A 24766-nucleotide genomic window follows, 5' to 3' on the forward strand; every position below is an offset into this window, starting at 1 on the left:
CAGGACTTGGTGCCACTCACAAATAGCCTTCAGAACACCTGGCCCATAAAAACAGTCATGCTCTGTTTATAGAAACAGTTTGTGATTATGGTTGGGATGTATGCTGCAGCCCTCATGTCTCCAGTAGGCCTGCTGGTACACCAGCATGCACCTGAGATTAAAGTTGGAAAACTCTGTTGGAAAAGATGGAAGACCAGATTGCCATTTCATGTGGTTAAAGAGCTCAACAGTGGTGTCAAGGTCCAGTTGCTTGGTGTTCTTACGTGGGTGTGGATGTTTCTCCGGTTCACCAAACTGTATTCAACTAAAACAGCACTTTGAGAAAGTTGCAATTGCAAGTATTAGCTTAGCAAATGTAGCATGAGACTGAACACACAGTGCTAATTGCCTCCTTTAAGCGTAGCATCCTTGGAGTTCTTGCATGTAGCTCTCACGAGGATGATGCAGAAGTCAAGCCATGTGGAGGTGGATGTTGTGGGAAATCTCCAGTTTTCTACAGCCAGTGCATCTTCAGGCAGCCAGGCAGGTTGGAAATGCAACAACATATTGGTGTGTCCCTGAAATACTCATTTGCGTAAACCCTTCGTCTCCCACAGGAATTTGTCTGTGCAGGCAAGATCTGTGTTAATCTGGAGCCTGAGCCAAGACACTCGTGGATAGCTCCTGCCAGGTGGTTGGCCTACCACATGCTAAGCACACAGACAAGAAAGAAAGACTTTTTACAGTTTTGTCTGCTGACAGCTATGGTAAAATATTAATTAGTTGGACTTTGACTGGTTTAGTTCACACTGTTTCCTGATTTGGACCACATTTTTGGCAAGTGGAGTGCAATATATAAACTTTGCAGAAGCTGTTTCTGTTTGTCCAACTCTGTTGAAGGATTTCAGAACTTATGGCTTAAAAATTATTCTCAGAAGTATTGAACTGTTTGAAGATTATGCTACTAGTTGCCTGATAATGCTTTGTAGTTTCTCAAGAGCAATCCTGGTCATACATCTTTGATACATATATTTAGAGGTGTATCATGGTTTATGTGTATTTACATATGAAGCACTGTTGAAAGAAAAGCAGAGAAATGCATTCCTCCCAGCATATGCTGCCTGCTAATTCATTAAAAGAAAGTCTTCCTCTTCCAGAAGGCAGTTAACTCAGGAATTGCCCTGTTCTGTACTATAGCAGTTCCCAGGCTGTCACATCTGTACCACTGTCAAGCTGTATACAGCAGTGTACTATAAAGTTTTACACAGCATTTCATAGAGCTGGGTGCTTCCATCGCTGTTGATCATATCTAGAAAATGAAATTTTGTTAGTCTCTTGCCTCACACATTCAGAGCTTGATTACAAGTCCATCGAAGCCTATGAGAGTCTTCTAAGAATTTCAGTATACTCAAGAATGTGCCCTCGGTGCATGAAGATTCATGGAATTTTTTATAAAGCCCACTGCGAAATTGTGGTTACTGGGGAAAAAGTTTAGGAGGGAGCAGAAAGTAAAGTTTGCAGTTTTAGTATAGATCTGCCTCATGTCTGGTTAGCTTAGTCCATGTCATGTGTCTTGCTTTGCTTTATCCAAACAAAAATAAAACTATATTCTGTTTTTATAATCATCTTAATTTACAGACAGTTTACAATGATTGAAAAGTCAAAGTTCATTGACAGTGAGGCTCCTGAGTAGGCAACATCATTTCAGTATTATTCCTCAATAAGTAGTTTTGGAAAGATCCACACTTCTCAAATGTTTTAATTAACCAAAGTTTAAGAAGAAATTCAAGATTGTATTATCAATTTATAAATCTGTCAACTAGGATCTCTCGAAAGCTTCTATTTGGATGCAAAGATTTTATTGCCTTCAAGCTAACAATATCAACTACCTGATAAGCAGAGCACTTCTGCTAATATTTGGAGATTAAACCTTGACTGCTGGGTTTATGCCCTGTCCCTGAAGCAAACTGATTCTCCAGGCTGCCATTGACTTAACTGGGAATTAAATCAGAATCTGTGCCAAAAGTAAAATGCAAGTATTTCCCCAGCATTAGAAGAGTGAATCTGCATTGTTAGTAGAGGTGTGGATTCATGTGGGTTTTATCGCTTAAATGTCATAATTGTAAGTTATTGAGATGAGCAGTTTTGCCACCACCGCAAATGAAAGGCATCATCAAAAATGTCAGTGAAGTTTTGCACTCACTGAATCTCATCTGCTGTGGGGGAAGAAGGATCCATGAGTAGTGTTTAAGAATTACATAGATCCAGTTTCTGCCTTGCCAGTGCCTTGGTCACCAGGGCAGTACACTGCTCAGAGTTTACTGAGATTCCAGAATGACAAAGAATGAACTGTAATTGTTAAGGAACAGCTTGTAATCAAGAAAAGTATGGGAATGATGTTATGGTCATGCAAGATGTTCATTTTAGGTTACAGTTGTTAACACATTTTCATGATCAATTGCGTAAAATCAGATTATACCTGCCTCATTAGTAAACATTTAGTAAAGCACAGGGAAGTGTAGACTGAGCAGTAGTGTCTGCCTTTGCATTCAGAAGGCTCTTTTAAAAGACTACGGTAAAGGGGTGCTTAAATAAAATCAATTTTCCACATGCAAAAGATTTCTTACCAGGCTGACCAAATTCTCATCAACTTAATGAGAGGCTTAAAATCTGTTTGCAAAACCAATGTTGTTGTAACTGTTGCTGCACAGGAAAATAATTGCATCATGAAAATGTGAGCTCCAGAGTTCAGGGAAACAGTGCACAATTTTGCAGAAGGGAACACAGAGGTCATTTGGTGTGTGTGCTCATTAAGGAAAGGAATTGCACCGGAATGTGGGAGGGTGGAGAGTAAAAATTCAAAGCTCCTATGCCTGCAAGGAAACAGGGCAGTATGTATGCCACAGTGACTTACGATGTACAGACACCTATTGAAATTATTCTAAAAATGTTAAGGATGAAGAAGCCACTAGAAGTTGTCCATCAGCTCTCCCTGTGCAGATTAGTCAGCTATTATCCCTGAGCAGCTACAGGAATGCCTGCTGGACCTGTGCTTCTTTCAGGCTCCAGTTCAGTCAGACTCCTAAGTATCTATACAGGCTTAAACAGGAATTGTAAGTTTGCTGAATTCTGGAGGATGCTGTTTTCAAGGATGAGCTGCAGTCAGTAGCCTCACAATGAGACACAAACAGTTCACGTACGTGCTTTAAGGCAAAGAAAAAACTGCAAATCTGAGGGTCTTGCAGATCTGAGTCTCTGTCTGGGTGAGTTCTGTTTTCTGTTCAGCAGTGAAACTGCACTGCGAGAAACCGTGTTACATCCATGGAGAAAAAAAACTATTGAATAATGTCGCTTGAATCCTGGTCTGTGATTTAGGGAACAAGAACACGGGAAAATCTGCCTCTCAAACACAGGCAGATAGGACAATACAGGGGTTGTACAATTATATATTTATAAAGAATTCTAATATTTGGAGAGTATTTTAAGGTGCTTATAAGAAATCACTCAGATGCTGGGAAGTAATCATGGTCCCTTTTGGTTTCAGGTGCCCATCCTAGGCCTGCTCCTGGCTGACTGAAATCCATGAGACTTTTGGAGTAAGGCTGGGGCCTCTCTAGCGTAAGTATGAAGCAGAAGTCCTGTGGAAATAATAGAAACACTAAGTTTTAAAGAGCATGTTGGGATCATTTTTGGTTCCTCGATTTTTCATTAGCAACATTGATTTATTTTCCCACTGTCACGGGCTGGTAGCAGTGCAGGCTGGGGCTGGACCACAAGTGCTTAGTTTTCTCTGAAGGGTTGTGTTTGCTCACCCAAATGTGCCACTACTCCCATAGAAATGCAGTACTTAATGCAACTCAAGTGTTTACATAGCACTATTGTAAAGCAGGCAGTAAATTACTTCCTTTATGGATAGACCTGGGGTACATTCTGCTCACTGCTGTATTAACTGATTATTAATAATTAATGAAAAATAAGACATGAAGATAGTAAAACCAACTTGTTTTGCTATTAGGATAATATAATGCTTACTGGCTGCGGTAGCAGGCCCTTTCCATCCCGTGTGCACTGCCCCATACACATGCTCCACTGAAGGTCCTTGTATTTCCCACAGGAGTCTGTTCTCAGCCCAGAACACTTGGAACCAGCTCACCTTGTTTATAGGCAGTTTTTTTTATCAACCACATTACACAGAACAAAACTTTCAATCCTATAAGGCCCAGCCTTTGTTGTAGGGCCTGGATGGGCAATTCCAAGGAACCGTCACCTGATAAACCTTCTTCCTCGTTGCCAGCTGTCCTTTGATAAGAGTGTTTCAGGCAAATTCAAGATGCGCCACACCTTACTTCCTTACTGCGAACAACAGGGATCACCCCACTCCTCACCCCATCGTGCTCTCCTCTCCCTCCTCACCTCGGGGGAGACCCAGGGCCCTTGGTGCAGCCACCTCCTCAGATCCCAGCTGGGGTGAGGCGTGAGAGCTCAAAGAGGAGCGAGGAGACTCAAGAGGAGCTGAACAATGGTGTGGCTTGAAGGGGCACTATTGACAGGCTGTGAAAGGAAACAGCAGGCACTGGGTAAACAAGTATTGGAAAAGCAGCTTTAGGTTGGAGGATGCAAAAGGAATTGCTGAGCAGAGCAGAACAGACAGGCTTTGAGGGCTCTAGGAAACGGCACATGGGTGCTGAGGACCATAGGTCCAAGCTGGAAATCTTGTGTAAATAATAATCCTAGAAGGAGGAGTAAAGAAGATACTTCAATAGTTCAAAGAGTAGATTCCTATTTACCCTCTCTCTGCTTGTGTGATATGAGCCAAATCTGGCTGACCTCGATCACTTGAGCAGTGCCACCAAATGCCATCTCCCTAGTCTTCCTAAAGGAGCAAGAGGAATCTGTGCATGTCAAAGCCAGATATAATTAATGGGGGATTGGACTTGATGATCTTCTGAGGTCCCTTCCAATCCCAAACAACAAACATACTGTGATATATAGAACACATATATATAGAATGTGTATAATGTTACAGAATACATTGCAAAAAAATACAACAGAAACCTGAGAATCATTATGTTAAAGATCAGACTAGATGGAATCTGCTATTTTGAAGGATTTCTCCTCTGTATCCAGGACAAACAACACACGTAGACTTTTAGCTTCAGTTGAAAACTAACAGGGCAGCTGTTCTGACCAGGACTGCTTCAACTTTCCCCTAATTACTCAGATTTTTATAATTGCAGAACCACTAATGTGTTCCATTTATGTAATCTCAAATTTTCTAAAGAACATAGAACTCACCTCTTCCACCTCTACTTGTGTTTAAGTAAGACTGCACAAGAAATCAGGTAATAGCACTGTGGCTAAAAGTAGAAGAATCGGGCCAGTAAGCTCTATTTCTAAACTGGCACACACAAAATCTTATGTTTTATAAGGCCCATAAACAACTGAATTACTGCGATCCTCTGATCAGGCTGACAGAATCACCCTGATTCTGACCTCATACAAGTGCAAAATAGTTTCTGACTTTGTCCCTGTATGCTGCGTGCAGGTCTTTGGATAATACTTAAACCATAAACACAGTTCAAGGTTATCATTTCACATTAACAAGGGCTGGTTTAGAGAGTAATCTAAAGTAACCAATTAAGAATTACAATGGGAGCCTGTCATAGTGAAGTCATGGAATTTTCTTCACTAAACCTCTCAACTACAGGCCTGGTCCCACTGTCTTGACCCTGAAGGGCTTTGATATTGGGGCAGGATTGCAAGCTTGAGTCCTGGGGGAAGGGGCTCACTTACAAGCATCAGTAGTTTGCATTGAAACAACTTGCTGCTTTCATTCTCTTCTCTGCAAGCAGGGTTTACTGCAGCTGAGTTTCCTGTGAGTGCGTTCCACAAAATTAATTATTGGGTCTAAAAATGACTCAGTTACCTTTGTGTTACCTTTTTCCTAAAGTTCTGAGACTGCTTACGGGATGTGAGTTTGAATCCATCTGGATACTATATATGTAGCATTGAATTTCTTCTCAAGGGAAGGTTGTTCTTTTTTTTTGTTTAAGGATACTCATTACAGAAATAGTTTAACTACATGGAGTTGCTGCAGTTGTTTTTCCCATGCATTAAAACTTTAAACAAAAATGTTACACCCTAAATTAAAAAACTCACTCTCAGAATTTTACAGCCATGGTAAAAATCAGTGGTTAGACATTTTTGAGCCAGGAGAGATAATTTTCATTATCTGCCTTGTCTAACATGAAACTCGGGTTGTCAGTCACGAATTCCAGTAACTTTTGTTTAGGGCTTTGTTTGAGTTAGATTGTCCTGCTGAAATTTAACACCTTCAAAAGCAAACAAAACTTACTTCTTATTTAAGCCATTATTTACTCACCTTTGCTGTGTGGTGGCATTTGAAACACAATACTTAATTGCTGCTTGAAACACAGAAAAAAGAGATGGTTTCAAATACTGCACATTGGCAACCATGGGGAAAATGGTGGCCATAATCTTACTTGAAACAACACCACTTTTTCAGAAGTCCTGCACTAATGAATTGCATGCTGCGTTTTAGGGTAATTCCTGTGAAGAGGGGTTTTTTGTTACATTCATTTTTTTAAAATAAGGGTACAGACTGAACTCTGAGACAAGAAAGAACTTTGTGCCAGAGTGTGTGCTGCTATCTAAGGAATATAGTTCCTTATCTCTCTGGATTTGTACAGCACAGCTAAACACACTACAGTGATGAGTGAGCAGTTATTTCAGGTGACAGGGTGGAGGGTATAGAGAGCAATGCAGGCAATGAGCATGTTTAGATACATGGAAGATAACACTGTATAAAATCATTCCATGCTGTGGCATTGCTTATGGAACACCCTCCTACATGGATCAGGAGAGTTGCAATCAATTAGAACGCAACTGGAAAAAATGCTGCGTTGCTAGAGATGGTTGCGCCCAGACAGAAATAGCATGGGTGAAGCACTCGTGAGGCTTGTCCATGTTGCTTTCTGGGAGCACCTCAGGGGCAGCACTCCGCGATGCCCCTGAGCCCCCCAGGCACATCTCCTCCACAGAGGGTCCCCACCTGTGAGCTGCTGCCTTTCTGTGCAAGTGTTGGGCTGTTACCCCACCCTGCCAATCAGCTGCAGACGCACACCCTGTTTTGTTGGTGTCTCTAAGGCCCTTTTGGCATTTTTCTGCCACACAGTGCCCGGCGGGTGAAGGGAAGCTGGGCCAGCGGCCAGGACTCCCTGTTTTCCCACTCTGTGCTGCTGTCCTGCCTGGCAAAGCAGCCATGGGGGCTGGGCAGGGACACAGCCCCGCAAGCCTGGCCTGTCATGGCTGTCACTGCTGAGCCCTTCTCGCGGGCTTTCACAAACAGGCCTCAATGAGCAGCTTCTCCACAGACAGTGGGCGAGAAGCCACTCGTGGCTCTTGGCCCTAAGCACTCAGACACGCTTAACTGAGGCCATGACTGGGTCAACTGGGTTTTTGACACACTGTGTCAAAAACAGGCCATGTTGCCTGGTATGGCCTATGTGAAGCCCTTATTGTAAAAGCATCCCAAGTGTTCACAGCATTTGGCCTTAAAACTGAGCTCTACGAAAGAAGGACGTAGCTGACGTTGGACTTTCACCTCACTCTCCATCTGCCCGAGCAAGCAGATCACAGTCAGGGAGAACAAAGCAGTGCAACCCACTTTCTTATAGGAAAATGCTACTCTTAACAGCATAGCAGGTCTTAGGGACAATGTGGTTCAACCCATCTACAAGGTGTCTCCAGCTCTTGTGCTCCTGGTCTGTTATTGCCACCTTGCCTTAAATTGTGACATGGTCTCTCTCAGATCCAGGCTGAAGCTGGGGCTGGCTTTGGAGATAATCCAAGCCAAGTATATGAAAGTCTCTGATGGACATGTGTTTGCACTAAACCACCCAAAGCAAAGTCCATAAGGCCAAATGACATAGTTGGGAAAAACAAGACAAACTTATTTGATACAGAAACTCTACTTCATGTCTGATTGCTGCAAGAACAATGGTATTACTGCTTCAAGACAATTAAACCTACTGAGCTAAACAATTGAGCTAAACAATTAGCTCATGAACCACTGGCTCCAGTGTCACCAGATCCTCACCTTCAACTGATACCAGGTGAAGGGACACAGCACCCCACTTCTGGAGTCCAACAGCACCTCACCCTTCTCCTCCCACACTGTAAGCACTTGAATGTCAAAACAGTGGACCAACAGATGTGGCTATATAGGCGTTGCTTGCAGTTGGAGAGAGGTCATGCAGATGAAACCATAGCACAGAAGGAGATCATACGGTTACATGTTATTGATTTCTCCCCCTCATCTTTTATTTGTCTTATATTAAAAGAGAGCAAATAATTCATCATGCCACCTTTAAATCATAATAAGCTTACTAAGTAAGTGTAACACCAAGCTGAGCCATGTTCTGCCTAGAAGCAAATAAGGCTGTGTGAAGTCCTGGTTACCTCTGAGGCAGTACTTCAGCTCTGTATTGAAGGCTCAAATGGTACCGATTTAGTACCTAGGTCCTGAGCTACCTGCTGCAAACAGGTGAAATTCACCTGCTATTTTAAAGGTAGCACGATGATATTATTTTCCCAAGTGTTTTGAGGAGTTGCTAGCCAACATGCTACAAGACTTGCTGTTTATCTTTAGTGTCATGCGTCAGAGGCAATTACTTCACAAACTAGGTGTGTCATTGGGAAGCACTGAAAACTCCCTTTGTTTCGGGTTGCCTGCATGCCTCAGTGTGGCAGGTGAGCAGTAATCAACCCAATCCCCTTCTCTTCCAGCAAGGCCTCACAGAAGTTATTTGGTTTGGTAGCCTCTTTGTTTCTGAGTTACTGGCTTTAAGGCAGCTGGGGCTGATTAGATAAGATGACTGTGTATCTGCAGCCTTGACATAAAATGGATTTAGCTTGCCCTCAGTGTTCAGCAGGGTTGTTGAAAACTAATTAAGGATATATGTAGGCATTTGTAAATTGTGTATGAGCTGTTTGCTATGAAACACAAATAGCTTTTTCTCATGAATGAATATTTAATGGAGGTACAGTTCCAGGTAAACCCTTGCAAAATATTAGAGTTAAAATTAAAGTCTGGTGAAAGTAGGCAGTGTTCTGCTTTGTTTAGCAATGTCACCCTGCTTATACCTGCCTTGTATGTGGTACTGCATCTTTATCAGTGCCTGCCTGTTTCCAGCATTATTGTGTTATCACAGAGCAAACAGAGGATTTCCCAAGAGATAGGTGGATTCTTGCACTTCAGACTCTAGCTTAGTATCTTACTCATTATATTCTAAGGTCAAAATTACCCTCCTTTATCTGCAAGAGAAGTCTCCACTGTATATTCTCTCCATATTCAGCATATTGGAGTTCTCTCTGCAGCCTGCTCTGCCACTGGACAGTTGCAACTTGAATGGAACAGACATACTTTTTGCTCCTAATGGTGCTTGGAAATGTTCTTGTCTACAGCAGAAGCAAGTGTTGCAGAGTAGGAGGGCTCATGTATGACCAGTAATAAACAGCAGTGCCAGTATTACGTATTTTCTGTTTTTCTTGCTATTGGATGCAGCTGTTAAGGCTAACCAGCCTCATGCTACGAAATAAACCTGATCTCTAGTGTTCAAAGGGGGAGAGCCCTTGTTGCATAGAATACTTACATAAAGCTAGGCAAAATATGGGAAGATAATCTGAAAGAGACAGTCCTGAGTGGAAAAACAGGGTAGAGTGATACTTGGGACTTTCCAAACTTTACCTAGTCACCCTCTGCATCTGGCAATCCTTTCTTTTTCAATTAGGGGTAAATAAGAGAGAATGGTCTTCTATTTTGATAGCTGGCACCAAACTGCACAGTAATGCAGTTTATATTGCTGACTTAGCAGAGGCAAGAGCCATACTGGATGTTTTATCCTGTCTCAGTATTTAACTGCAAATTGCATTATAGATAGTGCATCTTCTGAAATTGAATGAGAAATACAGGTATCAGTCAATGCAAACAGTTTTCACAACTGACACTGAAAGAGCTCCTGCCATGAAGAGAAACAGGAAGTAGAATCACTACCCTTCAGTCTTGGGACTGGGATTTAAGGGCTTTCTAATGTTACAGACATGATTTGAGAATCAGCAGGCGAAACTCAACTGCTTAGTTTATGCTGAAAGTCAAACAATGTGGTCCTGCTGATCTCAAAAGGTGTGAGTCAGCATCGTATCACAGGAAAATAAAATGTACTCTATGTCCCTTAATTGTACATTGAACTCTGCACTCTTATTTTAGCCCTGAAATTCTGAATTTTGGCACTCTTTTTTAAGTTGAAATAGCTTATTATTTGTATTTTTGAATTCTTACGGCCTCATTCCCACCGTGAAAGTGATACACATGTCAACAGTATGTATAAACATAAAACAACTTGGAGTAAAAAATCTCCTGTACACAGACTGATGAATTATTTTTCCCTCCATTAACCAGTGGGCATTTATTTTGCTTCCACCTTCCTTACTCTTCACACCTGCTCTGACTGCACATCTGTGCTCCATTTGTGAACCACATGAACTAAGTTAGTTAACATTATTTGACCTGCTGTTTTTGTCAACACTGTCTTTATACATCTCTAGTTAGACTAAAAACAAACAAACAAATAAAAAACCCCACCAAAAACTAAGAGAGTTGGTCCTCATAGAAAGAGTTCAGATTTGCAGAGGGTATTTACAGTATATGGCACTCAGCTCTGCTTTTAATCAGTCTCCAAATAAAAAAGCACAAAGGAAGATATCAAGGTGGAATAGAGATTGCTTAACCAGGGGAACTCCCTTCCTTTTTCCTTTCTTATCATACACATTAAGATCATTATTCCATTTTGAGACGTAAAAGCTGTGTTGCCCCTGGTTTCCATTTGCTTTGAGTCTTGGACAAACAGGTCTGGATTTACACGCGTGGTATAATCTCCACAAATTCAGTATGTCTTGAACTTCATTTGTCATTTTACACATTTTTAAACAATGCTTTGTGACATGATTGTTCTTTTGCAATAGATTCAGAAAACTCTCAGTGCTTTTTTCTATTTTTATCTTTGTTGGTAAGATCAATAATTCATTGTGGATTTCAGTTACAGAGATTATTACCATAGATTTTCCTTCCCTGATGACATGTATGTTTAAACCTGCCTTTACTTTGACTAATATTTTATCTATATTTTACCTATCACTATGTCTTGCCTTCCACATCCATTGTAAATAATTTCTCAGTCTCAGCATACTCAAAATGTAAATACCAAATTATGTTTTGTTTCAGTCCAAAAGAAGATTTTATTGCACACTTTGCATCACTCCTTGTGAAAATTTCTTGTGGAAGAATGAAGAATGTGTTACTAGAGTTGTTGAAACAACTCTCACAGGAAGTGAAAGCAAACTGGCCTTGGGACTTTTCGGAATTTTTGCTGAGGAGCAAAAACACATTCACAATCTTCCTTTAAGTTTTTGTCTCTTTATATGACGGGTAAGAACAAACCAGATAAAAGCCTGAAGTCTTGTCTGCTTCTGTTTTCTTCTTAATCACATTTTTAAACAATCCTTCATTTTAATAACATTTAAAAATAATCCTTCATAAACTTCATTATGCATACATTTCTCCATAACATAGCATGTCCCCATAGGGCTCCATAATGATCAATCAGGTCAGGTAATCCCAAGGAATGCTTCAGGGTGCAGCTGGAAAATAAAATAAATGCAAAGATAAACGTCTTCCAGCATGTAACCATTGGATCATTTAATGAGGTTTATTTCCAGGCATGAACTCACCTAACCATTTGTTAGAATAAAATGAACTTGTGGGAACCCATGCTTATTGGACAAATAAATAAATAAATAAATAAACAAACTAACTAACTTAACTTGGCAGCAGCTTCTCATTTAGGAACAACTGAAAATGAGGCACAAGCTTTGTGCTCTTTTACCTCATATATCCCCTTCAAGAGAAACCCAGAGAATGTGAACAGTGCTTTGTTGGGAAATGCTGGTCCACTGTGACCTGAATTTGTCGGCTCTTCAATAAGCTCAGTGTGGGTAGTGGGGAAAGAGCTGTCAGTGCAGACAGAACTAGAACTCTGCAGGTCCTTGGCCACTCTTCCTAACGTCTGACATTTCAGGAATTATAATGCCAGAATTTCAGAAACTGCAATGGGGAATAAGCTGCCTATTCAGTCATGGACAACGAAAAAAAGCTACTGTCAATACTACTGTATGGTTCTTTTTCCTCCTGCAGCTCTTCCAATTTACAAAGAAAATCACCCTCTTGACTGTCCTAGATGAGAGCAAATCTAATTAAATCTATACAACACAGCTCAGAACGTGACATCCTTTCCTTTAACTACTATACTGAATGTTCTTTCTTTTAACTGCTCCACTAAATGCACGGTCTGTGAGTTGTCGAGAAGACAGAGTTAGCTACTATATATTTCCAATTAGTAAAAAAGCCCTGGAGCAAAACTGCAGAAAAAAATTATCTGAAATTCTGCAAAACTCTTCCAGCTGTACCTTGCCAAAAAAATCCTAAACCTGGATGGAGCTTTATGGAGAAACAGGGAGTTCAGATCTGCCTCTCGTTAAGACTATTGTTTTTCTGTGAGTGACAAGAGTGGTGTTTTTAGGGCACAAGATTCAATGTTTCCCAGTTCCAGGATGATCCAGCTCAGGAAGTATTTTGCTGGTGAAAAATTGGCTGGCATCAAGGCTGTTAAGCAAAAGCCACTTTATAGCTATAAGAGTTGCTTGAGCAAATGGTGGCACATACTTGGAATTCATAAATGTTTTACATAAAGTTGGAATGTTATTACCAATTAAAGTAGAACAGGAAAATTAAATGAGTCTTCTCTTTAAAACAGGGAAGGCAGGCTTGATGAGGATGACTTAACACAGTGTAGTTAGGGGTCACTGAGGTCTGGGAACTGTTACAGAGAAGAAAACAGAAACTGGGTTCTGCTACTGACCTGCTGAGCAATTGAGATCCTTTCATCACCTCCTCTGCCTTAGTAATTCCTGTAAATTGTTAGTAATGCTATCCTTTTTATAAAGCATATTAAGAATAAGTGCTGGATCAGAGCATATCTTAATCCTCTAACTTAAAGGCTTCATTTTGATTTGGGTCTTATGCTCAATTGTGAGGTCTGACTGAAAATGCCGTAGTTAGGGTGGCTATAAAAGCTCTCTCTTTCTTAGCTAGTGACTAAATCTAGAAGTAATCAAGTTCCACGGATTTTTCATGTGAAAATTTCCCTAGCTTCTACATTTGTAGCTGTTTTTTAATATATTTGTATTTCTGCCCCACACTGTCTTCATGAGGGTTGATTGCTATGTGCCCATTTCATATCTCCTCCAATATTCCCTCGCCCAGATGCCAAAGGGGATTCGGTCTTTAAGCATTCTTAGACGGTGCTTATCAGTATTACATATGGTGCCAATGTTCCAAAATTCGGGACACTCTCAGGAAAACCTGATGGCTTTCATCCCCGCTCTGGAGGAGAGGGGAGCTAGCCTGGTTGTACTGCATCTGCAATGGATGAGTAGGGTTCAGTATAGAAGTGAAGAAGGGGCTGGCATTATATACCTTCCCATCCTTATAGGGGGAAGCTGAGGAGAAACACTAAGTGGCACAGGAACCCAGCTATAGAAGAGAGTTTTGTACTGTCACGAAGACACCTGCTGCCCCACCTAACCCAGCATTTAATAAGGCACTGTGCTCTGCAGGCAAAAGGGTTTGAAAACACACCTAGCAGAAGGTGAAAGCCCAAGAAGGAGATGAAGGGTCTCTAACACATACTCCAAGCTGGTAGTTCTTCTGGTTCCTTCCGCAGAAGACAATTCTTCCTGTGTAAGCTCAGTGTGTTCATGGCGGTTGGTTTTGGGTGGAGAGGTGTTGTGTAAGCTGGTAGTTATGGATACCAATGGAGGTATCTACCTTTCCCCATGTATTGCAGGTGATTGTGGGAGAATGGCAAAAGGTTTTGTTCTGTGGCAAACAGGAACCTAAAGATTCTATGTTGCCACAATTATTAGTCACCTAAATTCCTCTTGCCTCTAGGTCTGTGTGGTTAGGAAGCCACGGTAAGTGCAAGAAAAATCATTATGATGTCTGAGCCCATGCTGAGCTATGGACAAGAAAGGATTTAGGAAACTGAAATCCCCCAGGATAGAAATGGGCTTCCCATTAGATCTGTGCAATACCCTGTTTCTAGGGTATGCAGATACACACACTTGTTTTGGCTTTTCTTTCTTCAATCACAGCCAAAATCTGGATTTTAAGACTAAGAAATTAAAATATCTCATCTCTATCCTTTTCTACTCCCCCAAAAAATCCATGAATACAACTTAGGGTTTTGAGTAAGAGCTGCAAAACCTGAGTTCTTAAAGCGCTCCTTACTTGGAACAGTTGTGCCTTGTGCTTGGGAGCCCACCCAAAACACTGTGATAATCCCATCTGGTCCATCCCACTGAATAAGGCATGAAATCCAGCATAAACCTATTGTTTACAGAAGAGCATAGAAACTCTCCTCACAAATTGTATTTTTGGTAAATTAACCTGATGCAAGTAAATCTCAGTGGAATTGTTTCATCTGAAAAGGGAGGACATATATTTTTCCCAAATATATTTGACCCCATGACCCTTCTCTTGGAAGCTGTTCTGCTTAGACTATTTCTTCTCACCTGCTGTTGAAAGCTGCCGCCCCCATGGCTCAATTTTTATGGTAAAGCCTCCTCTAATCCCCAAGGATTATGCAACAGGAAGGGAATATAACCGTGAATTCTCTCAGCCTCCGATTTGGCTGCCCTCTCCTTTCTCTCACAGACCAGACACAGTAGCGATTCTTTTATTTTAACGAAGCACCACCAGTTGCTGCCTAGGGGACTCTGGGAGGGAAGACACCATTTGGATCTTCTCCAGTGCAGGAACTGTATTGTTGGGGCTGGCCTTTTTGTTACCATCCCTTGATATTTCCCAGGCTCTCCCCTGCCCTATATGTTTTCCATTTAGTGGGTTGTTATTTGCCTTGTTCTCTGCCTCCCTGTTCCCATCCTACGCCTTTTCTGACCAAGCAGTCAGATGCTGCCTGAAGCGGGGCTGTTGCAGACAGCAGCGTGGGTACAGGCAGCAGGATTTCCTTACTCTTACAGCTCAACCACATGCCGTTGCCGGCACAGCGGAAGAGCTGCGTCCTACAGGCCGTTGCCCATGACTATGTAAATACAATGTGCTCTTACAACCAGCCAAGCACAGAGCTGCTGTGGGAGGCCAGCAGCTCCTACGGAGCTGACGGGTACTCTGTCTGTAGGAGTGTGTTCATGAATGAAGAGAGAGAAGGAACAAGGGGCAGAGGCACAGACTTTGTCGTCTTTGTATGCCTAGAAATTGTTAGACTACTTGCATTATCTTTTTTGGTCTTGAAAGATCAAGGCCAACTGAAGTGTGTCTTGCTTTCTAGTTTTTGAAATTAGACGGATTTCCAAACTTTTCCCTCTTCCTGCCATTGCTGAAAATGTGCTCTAATACACAAAGCAATCCTGTGTTTTGTCCACCTTTGGACTTCAAGAAACTCACCGACTGTTACCAGCGATAAACGCAAGAAGCGCCAGAGCCAGTACAAGAAACGGTAACTCGCAGGGGCACTGGGTGAGCCCCACGCACGGCAGCCCTCCCTCCGGCTCGTCGCCTTCCCCTAAGCTGAACATCTTCCCCGACCCATCTGCCGGCTTGGGAAACGCCGTCCCCGCCGGGCCGCACCGGGCGGAGCCCTGCAGCCGGCTGGCGGCAGGTGCGGGCGTGGCGGCGGGGCTCGCCCGGCGGCCATGTTGCGGTGGGCAGGGCGGCGGGGCTCGGCGCCCGGACTGAGGGTCTCCCCGCAGGGGGCCGCGGGTGGGGGACACGGAGGAGAGGCGGCACAAGGAAACCGCGCCGTTGTTCGGCTGTGCCCGGCGAGTTACCGGGGGCGGCGTGCGCCGCCGCCCCCGCCCACCGGCACCTGTTGCCCGACGGTTCGCGGGCAGCCCTGCCCGCCTCCCACCCTACTTGGGCTCGAGGCGGCTGGAGGCTCCGAACCTGGGTTCTCCCTGCGCCTTAGGGGCGTCGAAGCAAGGCCAGCGGGGGTGCCCGGCGGCTGGGCGAGGCCGGTCCCGCGCTTGGAAAGCGCCGGGGGGAGCGGCGGGTAATGGCCGGCGGCGGTGAGTCACCGCCGCGGCTCCACCTGCGTACTTAACGGCCGCCGGGCGGCCCGCGCCGCACTCGTGGGCTGTGCTGCCGCCGTGGCCGGGAGCGGCTCCTTCCTCCTCCTCCTTCTCCTCACAGGGCGCTCGGCTGAGGCGAGGCAGACGCTGCATGAACGTTTGTCTTGGGAGCAGGAGAAGCACCAGCAGCCTTCAAAATGCCGAAGCCGGTGAGTGGGGCGCAGGGGGAGGAGAGCGCTCTGCGGGGCCGTGTTGGGGCTCGCCCGAGCCTGGCCGCCTGACTGGGCGGGCACCTCTCGGTGCCGCGGCGTGGGCTTTTCCCGGCGCCCTGTCGCCTCCGCGATGGAGGGGCTGAGCCCGAGTCCTCGCCGTGGTCACAGCCCGAGCTCCGTGTACTGGAACGGGGCTTTACGGCGGGAGTTCTCCGCGCTACGAGGAGGCAACGGCGGGCACCCCCTAGCTCACGGAGACGCTCCTGAACCAAATAAGCGGCTACTTCAAGCAGCAGGAATAGCTGGAGCGGCTCGGCGGGTTTGCTTCGGGTGTTGCGCCGGAGCTGGAAGGGCCGGGCGGTGGGAGCGGGGCCGCGGGCGGGCTGGGGGTGCCCCTCGCCTTCCGCACCCCCGGATCTGTGCTGGGAGAGATCAAACGGTGCATTACAGCTGCCCCTGCCAGTACTCCCATACTGGAAACATACAGACAGACCTCCCGGGCAACTCTAAAGAGATTTTTATGACACTCCCACTTATGAGAGATGGCAAAAGTGCATTGGCTTCCATTTGGTATTTGTATGGCCTGTGTATGTATCTATAGGAAGCCTGTATGTCTCTGTAAACACAGGAGAAACTTTTTCCCTTGCTTCATGATCTAAAAACTAAACGCCAGGAACTTTTCATGCAGTTCCCCACAGGAGTCTTTAACAGTCATATATTAAAAAAAAAAACAACCTGTTTCTTCTTTTTTTTAATTGAGCAAACTTGTCTATCTTCAAACTTGGCTGTTTTTCATCTCTCCTTTTCTTCTTGGCAGTGCCTCCCCTCATTTTCCTGTGGGATTTTTTCACTTGTTTGGTTTTAAAATCTGCTACTATTCTGCTAGTTAGAAACAACAATTCCCTTGAGGAGCTAACTGCCTAATGTAAAGCTTTGAGCAGTCATTGGAGTAGATGCACTTTTGAACTCTGAAGAGCATAATCAGGACAGATTGTTGCTATCTATTTTCAATAGAGGCAATATTTTTTTTTTAAATGCAGTGCAGTAAAGGACTTACATGAGTATTAGCTATACCCTGTGAAATGGGGAGTAAACAAGCTTATCTTTATGGTAATAAGCAATTGATGTTTTACTACCATAACATTAAAGTTAGTTTAACTTAAGCATGCCTTTTTTTTTTTTATGTTGCATTTCTGTAAACCTACCAAAAATACACTCAATCCTTTTAAGAACTGTGAAGTCTTCGGTCTCTCTGGGTGTATTTTATCAGTAGGAGACCTGTCTGTAGGTGGGAGAGAAAATACACAGTTTACCAAGCATGGATATAAAAGGTTGCGTGTGAAAAATCTCTCTCTGCCTTGTTAACCATTTGCTAATTGCAGAGTGCTTTCTTGAAATATCCTGGTCAGAATAATCTGAAATCCTGGTTTAAGACTAAGTCGTACTGGAAGCTGTGGATAGGTGTGGAAAAACTCTTTAATCTCTCCCACCAAAAAAAAAAAAAAAAAAAAAAAAAAAAAAAAAAAAGTCATGTTAATCCTTTTACCTGCATGGCTATGTTCGTATATCCCTCACAGATGGTGATTTTCGTTTGTTTCTGGGCTGATTAGCCAGTGAATAACAAAGGTAGATGGTGTAAACCACCTTCCAGGGGGAAGGACAGTTGCACTCTCATGATTTCTGAGATGTGATGTGCTGGCTGGGATTTATGGACGAGACTCTGTGTTGATAGTTTGTACAACAGCAGCACTTCTTTTTAATCTGTTGTTCAGTAGGGCTAACTGCCACCTTACTGTAAATGGAAAAGAGGAATTTTGCAGCTGTTATTCTAATAAAACACACTGTTTGGTCTGGCTGCTTCAGACTGAGGCAGGATTTGGAACCTTCCCAACCCAGCTCATTTGTTCTTAATACAGCTAAATAGGATTCCTGTCAGTTTGCGGGGAGCAGGGGGGAGGATGTGTTGTCACTTCAGAGGTAGATCTGTGCTCAGGACGAACGCCATAGCAGCCTTTGGCATGCATGAGGAATGATAACATAAACTCTGGGGACACACAGGGAGGCAGTTTTGGTTTCTGATGAGTATTTGACATGGGTACTAAATATTTATTACATACACTTGTTTGCATGTGTCTTGTCTGCTTGGCATAAGTACATATGATATTGCCTGGCAGGCTTCATGCTTCTATGGGTGAAGTTTGACAAACTGATCATCAGTTGTCATCTTATCTTGACCTGTAAACAAAAGCAAAACTTTGGCAGCACCCCTACTCTCCCACAAAGCCCTCTAAGGTCAAACCTTTACATGAAGCTTTTGTTTTACCAAAAATATGCAAGCACACACAAAGCTTACAGATAGTGTTTTGGATTTATTATTTCACAATGAACAAATATGAAGTCCTTTAACACTAGAACATTAGTGATTTCGTATTTTAATTGAGTATAAAAATGAAGTGCTAGAAAGCCAATTGTATCACAAATTCTGTGACAGCATTTATTTACAATTAGTTTGATCACATGCATGTCTGCATTGCTTAAAATAAATTCTGGCAACAGTCCAGAAAATAATTCTGAAATAAATATATTTGTTAATATAGGCAAGTGTTAATTTATAATTTAATGCCAGTTAAAAAGTAACAAAATCTCTCTGAGGTGAGCCAACTTGCTGTACCCAGTGCATAAGGTATGGCTGAGAGTTCATCAACAGTTCAGGTACATAATTTCCATCTTGTCTGTACAGTGGTTCATTAGGCTTCACAGGTGATGAATTATTATGTAAGGAAATGCAAGAGATGTCATCTTGTCCAAATCTTGCTGTGCTATCTGAAAACAAGTGAAATACTAAATAAACTCATTTGCTCAGCCTTGCATCTTTTCATTACTGGAGTGTCTGTGTGCTCTCTGCATTTTTCCTAAACGCATGTTCCTAGTTCATTTCTGTTTGACTCATTGAATGGATGGTGTTTTAGCTGAATTATATCCTTTTGCAAAACAAACCAATCTAATAAATTGTGGCTAGAGCAGCACAGCTGTTGGCTAATGAACATTACTTACAGGAGAAGAAGGAAACATGATCTCCGGTCTGTAGACCTGTTAATTTGATCTGACCTACCAGCATTCTCTGTTACTTTATCAAAGGTGGATTTTTTGTTTGTTTCCTCTTGGGGCAGGGGGGGAACTTAAAGCTTTACAAGAAATGAAGCCTTTCCTTGCATATAGGTTGCATGTGTCTGTATCCAAAAGACACAAATTCAAAGCAGAACTTAGAGAAGGGTTTTGGGGTAACTAGAGGCAGAAAGCCACCTCATGATAAGATGGTGCTTGGCTAGCTTAGCCTGGTAGAATTTTAAAAGTCACCTCTTTCTTCACCTGCTAAAAAAATGTAAGGGGCTTAAATGCAAAAGAGGAGGAAGAACTGCTTTAAGCAGAACTTGTAGTTTAGAAGACTTTTAAACAGTAAAGCAATTAAGCATGGTGGACTTTTTTTGTGGATGGGGTTTCCCCCTTGCCACCCTTCGCCCTGTTGGTTTTATTAGGAGACTATTCCAAGACCTAACATCTCTTAAGATAAAATTTGACAAGGATACAACTTGATGCTGGTGTCTGTAGGAGTAGGGAATTGGAACGGATGACTCAAAAGGTTTTCCCAGCCCTGTGTTGTTAATTATGTGCTAGTGTGTGCTAGGCATTAAGTCGTTAGACAAGTCCTCCATACCTGTTTGATGTTTAATATACATGAATTCTGGAAAAATAACTTGAAGGCAGCATGCAAGTCGTCTGCAAAACTCTTAGCTGTCTGTGAACAGATTATGGTATTAAAATTCAACAAGTTTATCATAAGCCATGCCAAAGAGACACCAAGTGTAGTGACAGGATTTTTTTCTAAATAAAAATAATACTAATTGTTCCCAGATTCTCCCAATTGATTATTGACTGGTTATCTTTTAACTACACATAGCAGTTATATCTCTGGGTTCTTCACAGCAGATTGCTCTAACTGGACTGAAAAATATTTTTTCATATCCTGAAGTGCTCATAATTAATTAAAATACTCTTAACTTATGAATAGCTATAGATTTGGTCAGGAATAAAATCTTAATTCTTTCCTTGTAAGTACCAATTACATTACATCAGATAATATGGTGTACTTACTTGATACCAGGAGGTGTATACTTTGGTGCAAAATGGAAATGTAAGGGAGCTTCCATTTGCCAAATGTGATAGCTCCCACTCATAGCTGCAAAAGGAAGGTGGAGGATTCTATTAATAGTGAATTTAGGGAGTAGTTCATAGATGACTAACGTTTTAAGAGAATGAGCTCAGGGTTCTGCCAAAAACCTGAATTACTGCATGAGCTGAGTAAGCATTTCTGAGGGCACTGTGTGCTTTGGGACATTAACTGCTGCAGAGAAATCAAGGGTGTTAACTGTTATGTTAGTCACTACTTAAATAATTTCTTAGCCTTCTTAAAGGGCAGAGTGGGGGAGATAAGCCTTCCTGTTCTTCTCCCTCCTTCCGCCCACATGGAACGTCTTCTTCTGTCCACAAAAAAAAAAAGCTGTGGTATGTCAGGACTTTCTGAGAATAAGACTTGATGACCACTGAAGATTCCCGCATCAGAGTCGTTCTTGTTTGGCACAGAGTGTCTGAAGAGCATTATGCACACTGTAAATCCCATAATCGCTCATTTGACCTTGAAGGAAGGCAATGCTGCCTAAGATCACTGAACCACGCTGCAGACTGTGTTAAGTAATGTATTTTAGCTGTGTTGTGTGCTTGCTTTGAAGCCTGGTTTCAGCATTAGGTAACATTTAGTCTGAGTGGAGAAGTACAGCTCTTTGCAGGAACAACCAAAGTCTCTGGCTTTTACTGAGCAGCGTATGGGAACCTTTCCCCTGGAAAAAGGAGAAAATTCTTGTTATGTGAGGCTGGAAACACGGTGTAGCTCAGTGTAACAGCTAACCTTATTGTCTCCATGGTGCTCATCTATTCAGGTCCAGATTTTGTTTCTCTTTCTAGTTCCTACTGTGTAGTGGGGAAGTAGTTGCCTGCTTTCTCTGCATCTCTTGTCATCTTTGAGAGAGCATGAGTAGCAGTCGTGTGCTCAGCTGGGACTGATGAGCACCTGGTAATATCAGCCACCAATTAAAATAAAAATCCTGAGTCTAAGAGTTAAAATGCAGGATTCTCATCTTGTAATTGAGTAAGCGAGATAAATTGTTGCTTGATGACCAAGGACTTGTATTTGGCTACTTCCTGTCCTGGCACCCCAACACAAGGTCTGTAGCCTTCTGCTAGCTTCAAGAAGGGAGTAGGGAATTCCCGTTTGAGAGAGGGTTATTGTGCACTTGCTTCTCCCTCCCACTTTATTTTTGTTGTGTACAACTCAAAGGCATTGCTATCATGGTCTCTTCCTCTTAATTTTTGCATTAAAATGTCCTTGTTTGCTGTGGTGGTTCTAACCTCAGCCTGGAATGTGTGTGAGAAAGGCTCCTCTGGGGATGCGAGTGGATGGACACTCAGTTGATGAATCTTGAGCAGGCTAATGAAATGGGTCTACAGCTCCTCCATTATACCAAGAGACCATTGTTCTGCAGGTGCACAGAGCAGGTGTGTGAGCTGCCTGCTACCTGAAGCTGTAGAGGTTATAAAGAATCTCACATTTGTATTGGGGTGCCTGAAGTTAACCTGTGCAGAGGACTTCTAAGTCTGTACTGTAAGATCTGGGCTTCAGAGTTATTTGTGGGAGCTGAAGTTATTCTTTAACATTTAGCTGAATACAATGTAATTGTGAAAGCTTAGCTTGCTTGACTTGCTGTCTTTGTAAGAGATAAGCGATTATAGAATGTTCATGGTGCACAAAGTATATGGTGTGAATTGGTGGGTGGATTTGCATAATTGATATTCGATGATCTTTGTGTGGAGAGAATAGTTTTCCCCTTTTAAAAACTAATACAGCCATGCAGTCAAACTTCTGAAAGTTACTTTTTCTGCCCCCTCTGTGCTCTGGGCACACTTTTGGAATCACTGGTGCTTATTTGTTTGCCATCACACTTCTATACTGAAGGGCCTGTGAAGAGTTTCATCTCGGAAGCCCACAGGCTGTTTTAGGGCTCTGGAAGAGGTATTTTGCCCCCTCACAATCATTTTTTCTGTATCATCTATAACTTCTCAAGAGCAATCTCGTCGTGCTTAGGTGACATTCCAGGACTTGCAATGACCTACCTTTATCTAGGAGCAAATAGTACCTGTTGCATACTGTTTGAAGTACTTTGTTGGGAAGCGTAAGCATTGTACTGTGTTGGACGTAGATCAGGTTATCAAGCTATCAGAGGTGGTCACCTCACATAGTCCCACTCATAAATTTCATGAATGCCCCATGGTACATTCCAGTGAAGTCCATGAGGTAAAATGGAAAAGCCTGATTGCGGAACAGGTAAAACAGAAGGGTGGGGTATTAAATCAGTAAATCCCTCTTTGACTAATGGAATCATATATAGAACACAGAAAGAACGTACATAATTACTGGGGCTTGTGTGAGTTGTTACACTGCCATTTCTCCTTAAGTAAATGGAGTTCATGTTCCGTCTGTGCTTTGACTTCTGTAAGAACAGGGCTGGCCTTGCTGGGTCAGGCAGAAAGCCCCTGTAGCCTAAGTGTATAGCTCTGATGTTGGCCAAAAGCTGATGCCTGAGGAAGAGCATTTCAAAGACATGCACTGTTGCATTCCTCAGAGCTGCTGAGGTATTGGAGGTTGAAAGTTCCTATATAATGAGTTACTAAATGGATTTCTGTGAACTTGTCCTGTTTCCCCTTGAAACCATGTGAACTCCAGCATCTACAGTATGCTTTAACAGAGGCTGTCCTAGATAACCTTCATATTGTTTGGAAAGTTATCTACAACACTCCTTGCTAGAGCACTATTTGAAAAACGTTTTTCTTGTTTAGAGTGTTGATGCCCTGTAATTACACTGTTGGTAGAGCAATGAACACATGGTCCTTGTCCATGCTCTTCGTGTAACTTACATGCTCTTACATTGTAGCCTCAGTTAGTTTTCTTCCAAACTGAGAAGTCCTAACTAGCTTAGTTGATCCTTGCATGGAAATTATTCCATGCCTTTGAACATCCTTGAGCTTTTTTCCAGTTTGCACCTCATGAAAATAGTGCTTTGCATCCTGTGATGTCTCCATCTGGGAAAATTAGAGTTGTTGAGAACACTTCTCCAGCATTCGGTTCTTGGTCCCCTTAAACTCTCAGGGCATAATCGTGTGAGAGAGTAAGTCATAGAGTCTCCTTTTGTTCACATAGCCTGTCCTGCTCCAGGATACTGTGCTGCTCTTCCAGCAGTGTTGCACTGACAGGCTGTGTTGTTGCCTGGTCTCTAGGTGGGTGTCTGTCAGACTTTTAACTCTTCGGAATGGCTCTGGGTTTTCCATGCAAGTTGCTCTCTAGAAGCTATGCCTCTGCATAAGCTTTGGAATAAAAGGAACCAGTATTGGTGCATAGATTCAGGGGAAGCTCTGAGGCTATTATATCTTTTATTTTGTTTATTCATGCCTTCAGACCCTGACCCTGTTTGTTGTACCTTGGTACTACAAAGTTTCAGCCTCTGCATAATTGTTGTGTGCCTGTTTCAGAATGAAAAAGCCAAGCAGAGGTTGGAAATGGTGATTGTGTTCTAGATCAAGACTATAAGATACTAATTCATTTTTTTTGTTTTCCCTTGTGAGGATTGCAGAAAGATCATATCACTTCATGTAGCAAATTCACATAAATATTGGAGATGTTAAATTGTTTAAAAGATTCTTAAATATAGTAAACCTTGAGGTCTTAAACATTTTTATTATCTGCACTTGGCCCCATTCTGATGTTTTTGATGGAATACCACAAAAATTTGTCTGATTAATTGTGGACTCTGAGTGACTTCTTGAGATAAAGCTTATTTGAGGATTGGTTTGGGGGCTTTCTTCAAACTTCACGTGTAAAGCCTTAGTCTCGCAACTTCATTGTGTTTAATTAGACGAACAGCTGTCATGATAAAACAGCCTGTGTATGAAGAAGTTTGATCCAGTGTCCTGTAGCTTCCCTCTGTACTTATATTATAGGTACAAAAGATCTGTTGTTGCTGCAGTCTGTGTTTGTAAATCCATCCCTACACCCTTTGAGGGCAAATGGCTCATCCAGCACCCGTGCTGTCTTGAGCCTGCTGTCACTGGCTGTGTGTTACTTCTCTGAAGAACAGACTGCTGCTTGTACACAGATACTCCAGCAATGCTAATGGAGTATTATACAGCATCAGGGAGTCTTTAAAGTGAATGTTAATGTATTTCAACAGAACACCATAAACCCT

At 42.6% G+C, this 24766-nt stretch overlaps 1 protein-coding gene and 1 long non-coding RNA gene across 5 annotated transcripts in view; both read left to right on the top strand.

Moving 5' to 3' along the window:
• Nucleotides 1-622: 622 nt before the first annotated feature.
• Nucleotides 623-11404, top strand: LOC135579067 (uncharacterized). Its single transcript, XR_010471413.1, has 3 exons — nt 623-746; nt 3524-3597; nt 11282-11404. It is a non-coding gene; the product is annotated as an uncharacterized LOC135579067 (long non-coding RNA).
• Nucleotides 11405-15255: 3851 nt separating this feature from the next.
• The window catches only part of EZR (ezrin), a 38001-nt gene continuing 28490 nt past the window's right edge, over nt 15256-24766 (top strand). Inside the window, exons 1-2 of one of the 4 annotated variants that reach the window (XM_065057274.1) lie at nt 15256-15632; nt 16325-16412. In XM_065057274.1, the coding sequence (XP_064913346.1) occupies nt 16401-16412 (12 nt within the window). In that variant the 5' untranslated portion in view covers nt 15256-15632; nt 16325-16400. Of the gene's footprint in view, nt 15633-15766; nt 15795-15885; nt 16201-16324; nt 16413-24766 lie in introns of those variants that run through there. The other 3 variants (XM_065057275.1, XM_065057272.1, XM_065057273.1) reach the window with 3 other exon arrangements.

The sequence above is a fragment of the Columba livia genome, chromosome 3 (genome assembly GCF_036013475.1).
Source record: "Columba livia isolate bColLiv1 breed racing homer chromosome 3, bColLiv1.pat.W.v2, whole genome shotgun sequence".
Lineage (NCBI taxonomy): Eukaryota > Metazoa > Chordata > Aves > Columbiformes > Columbidae > Columba > Columba livia.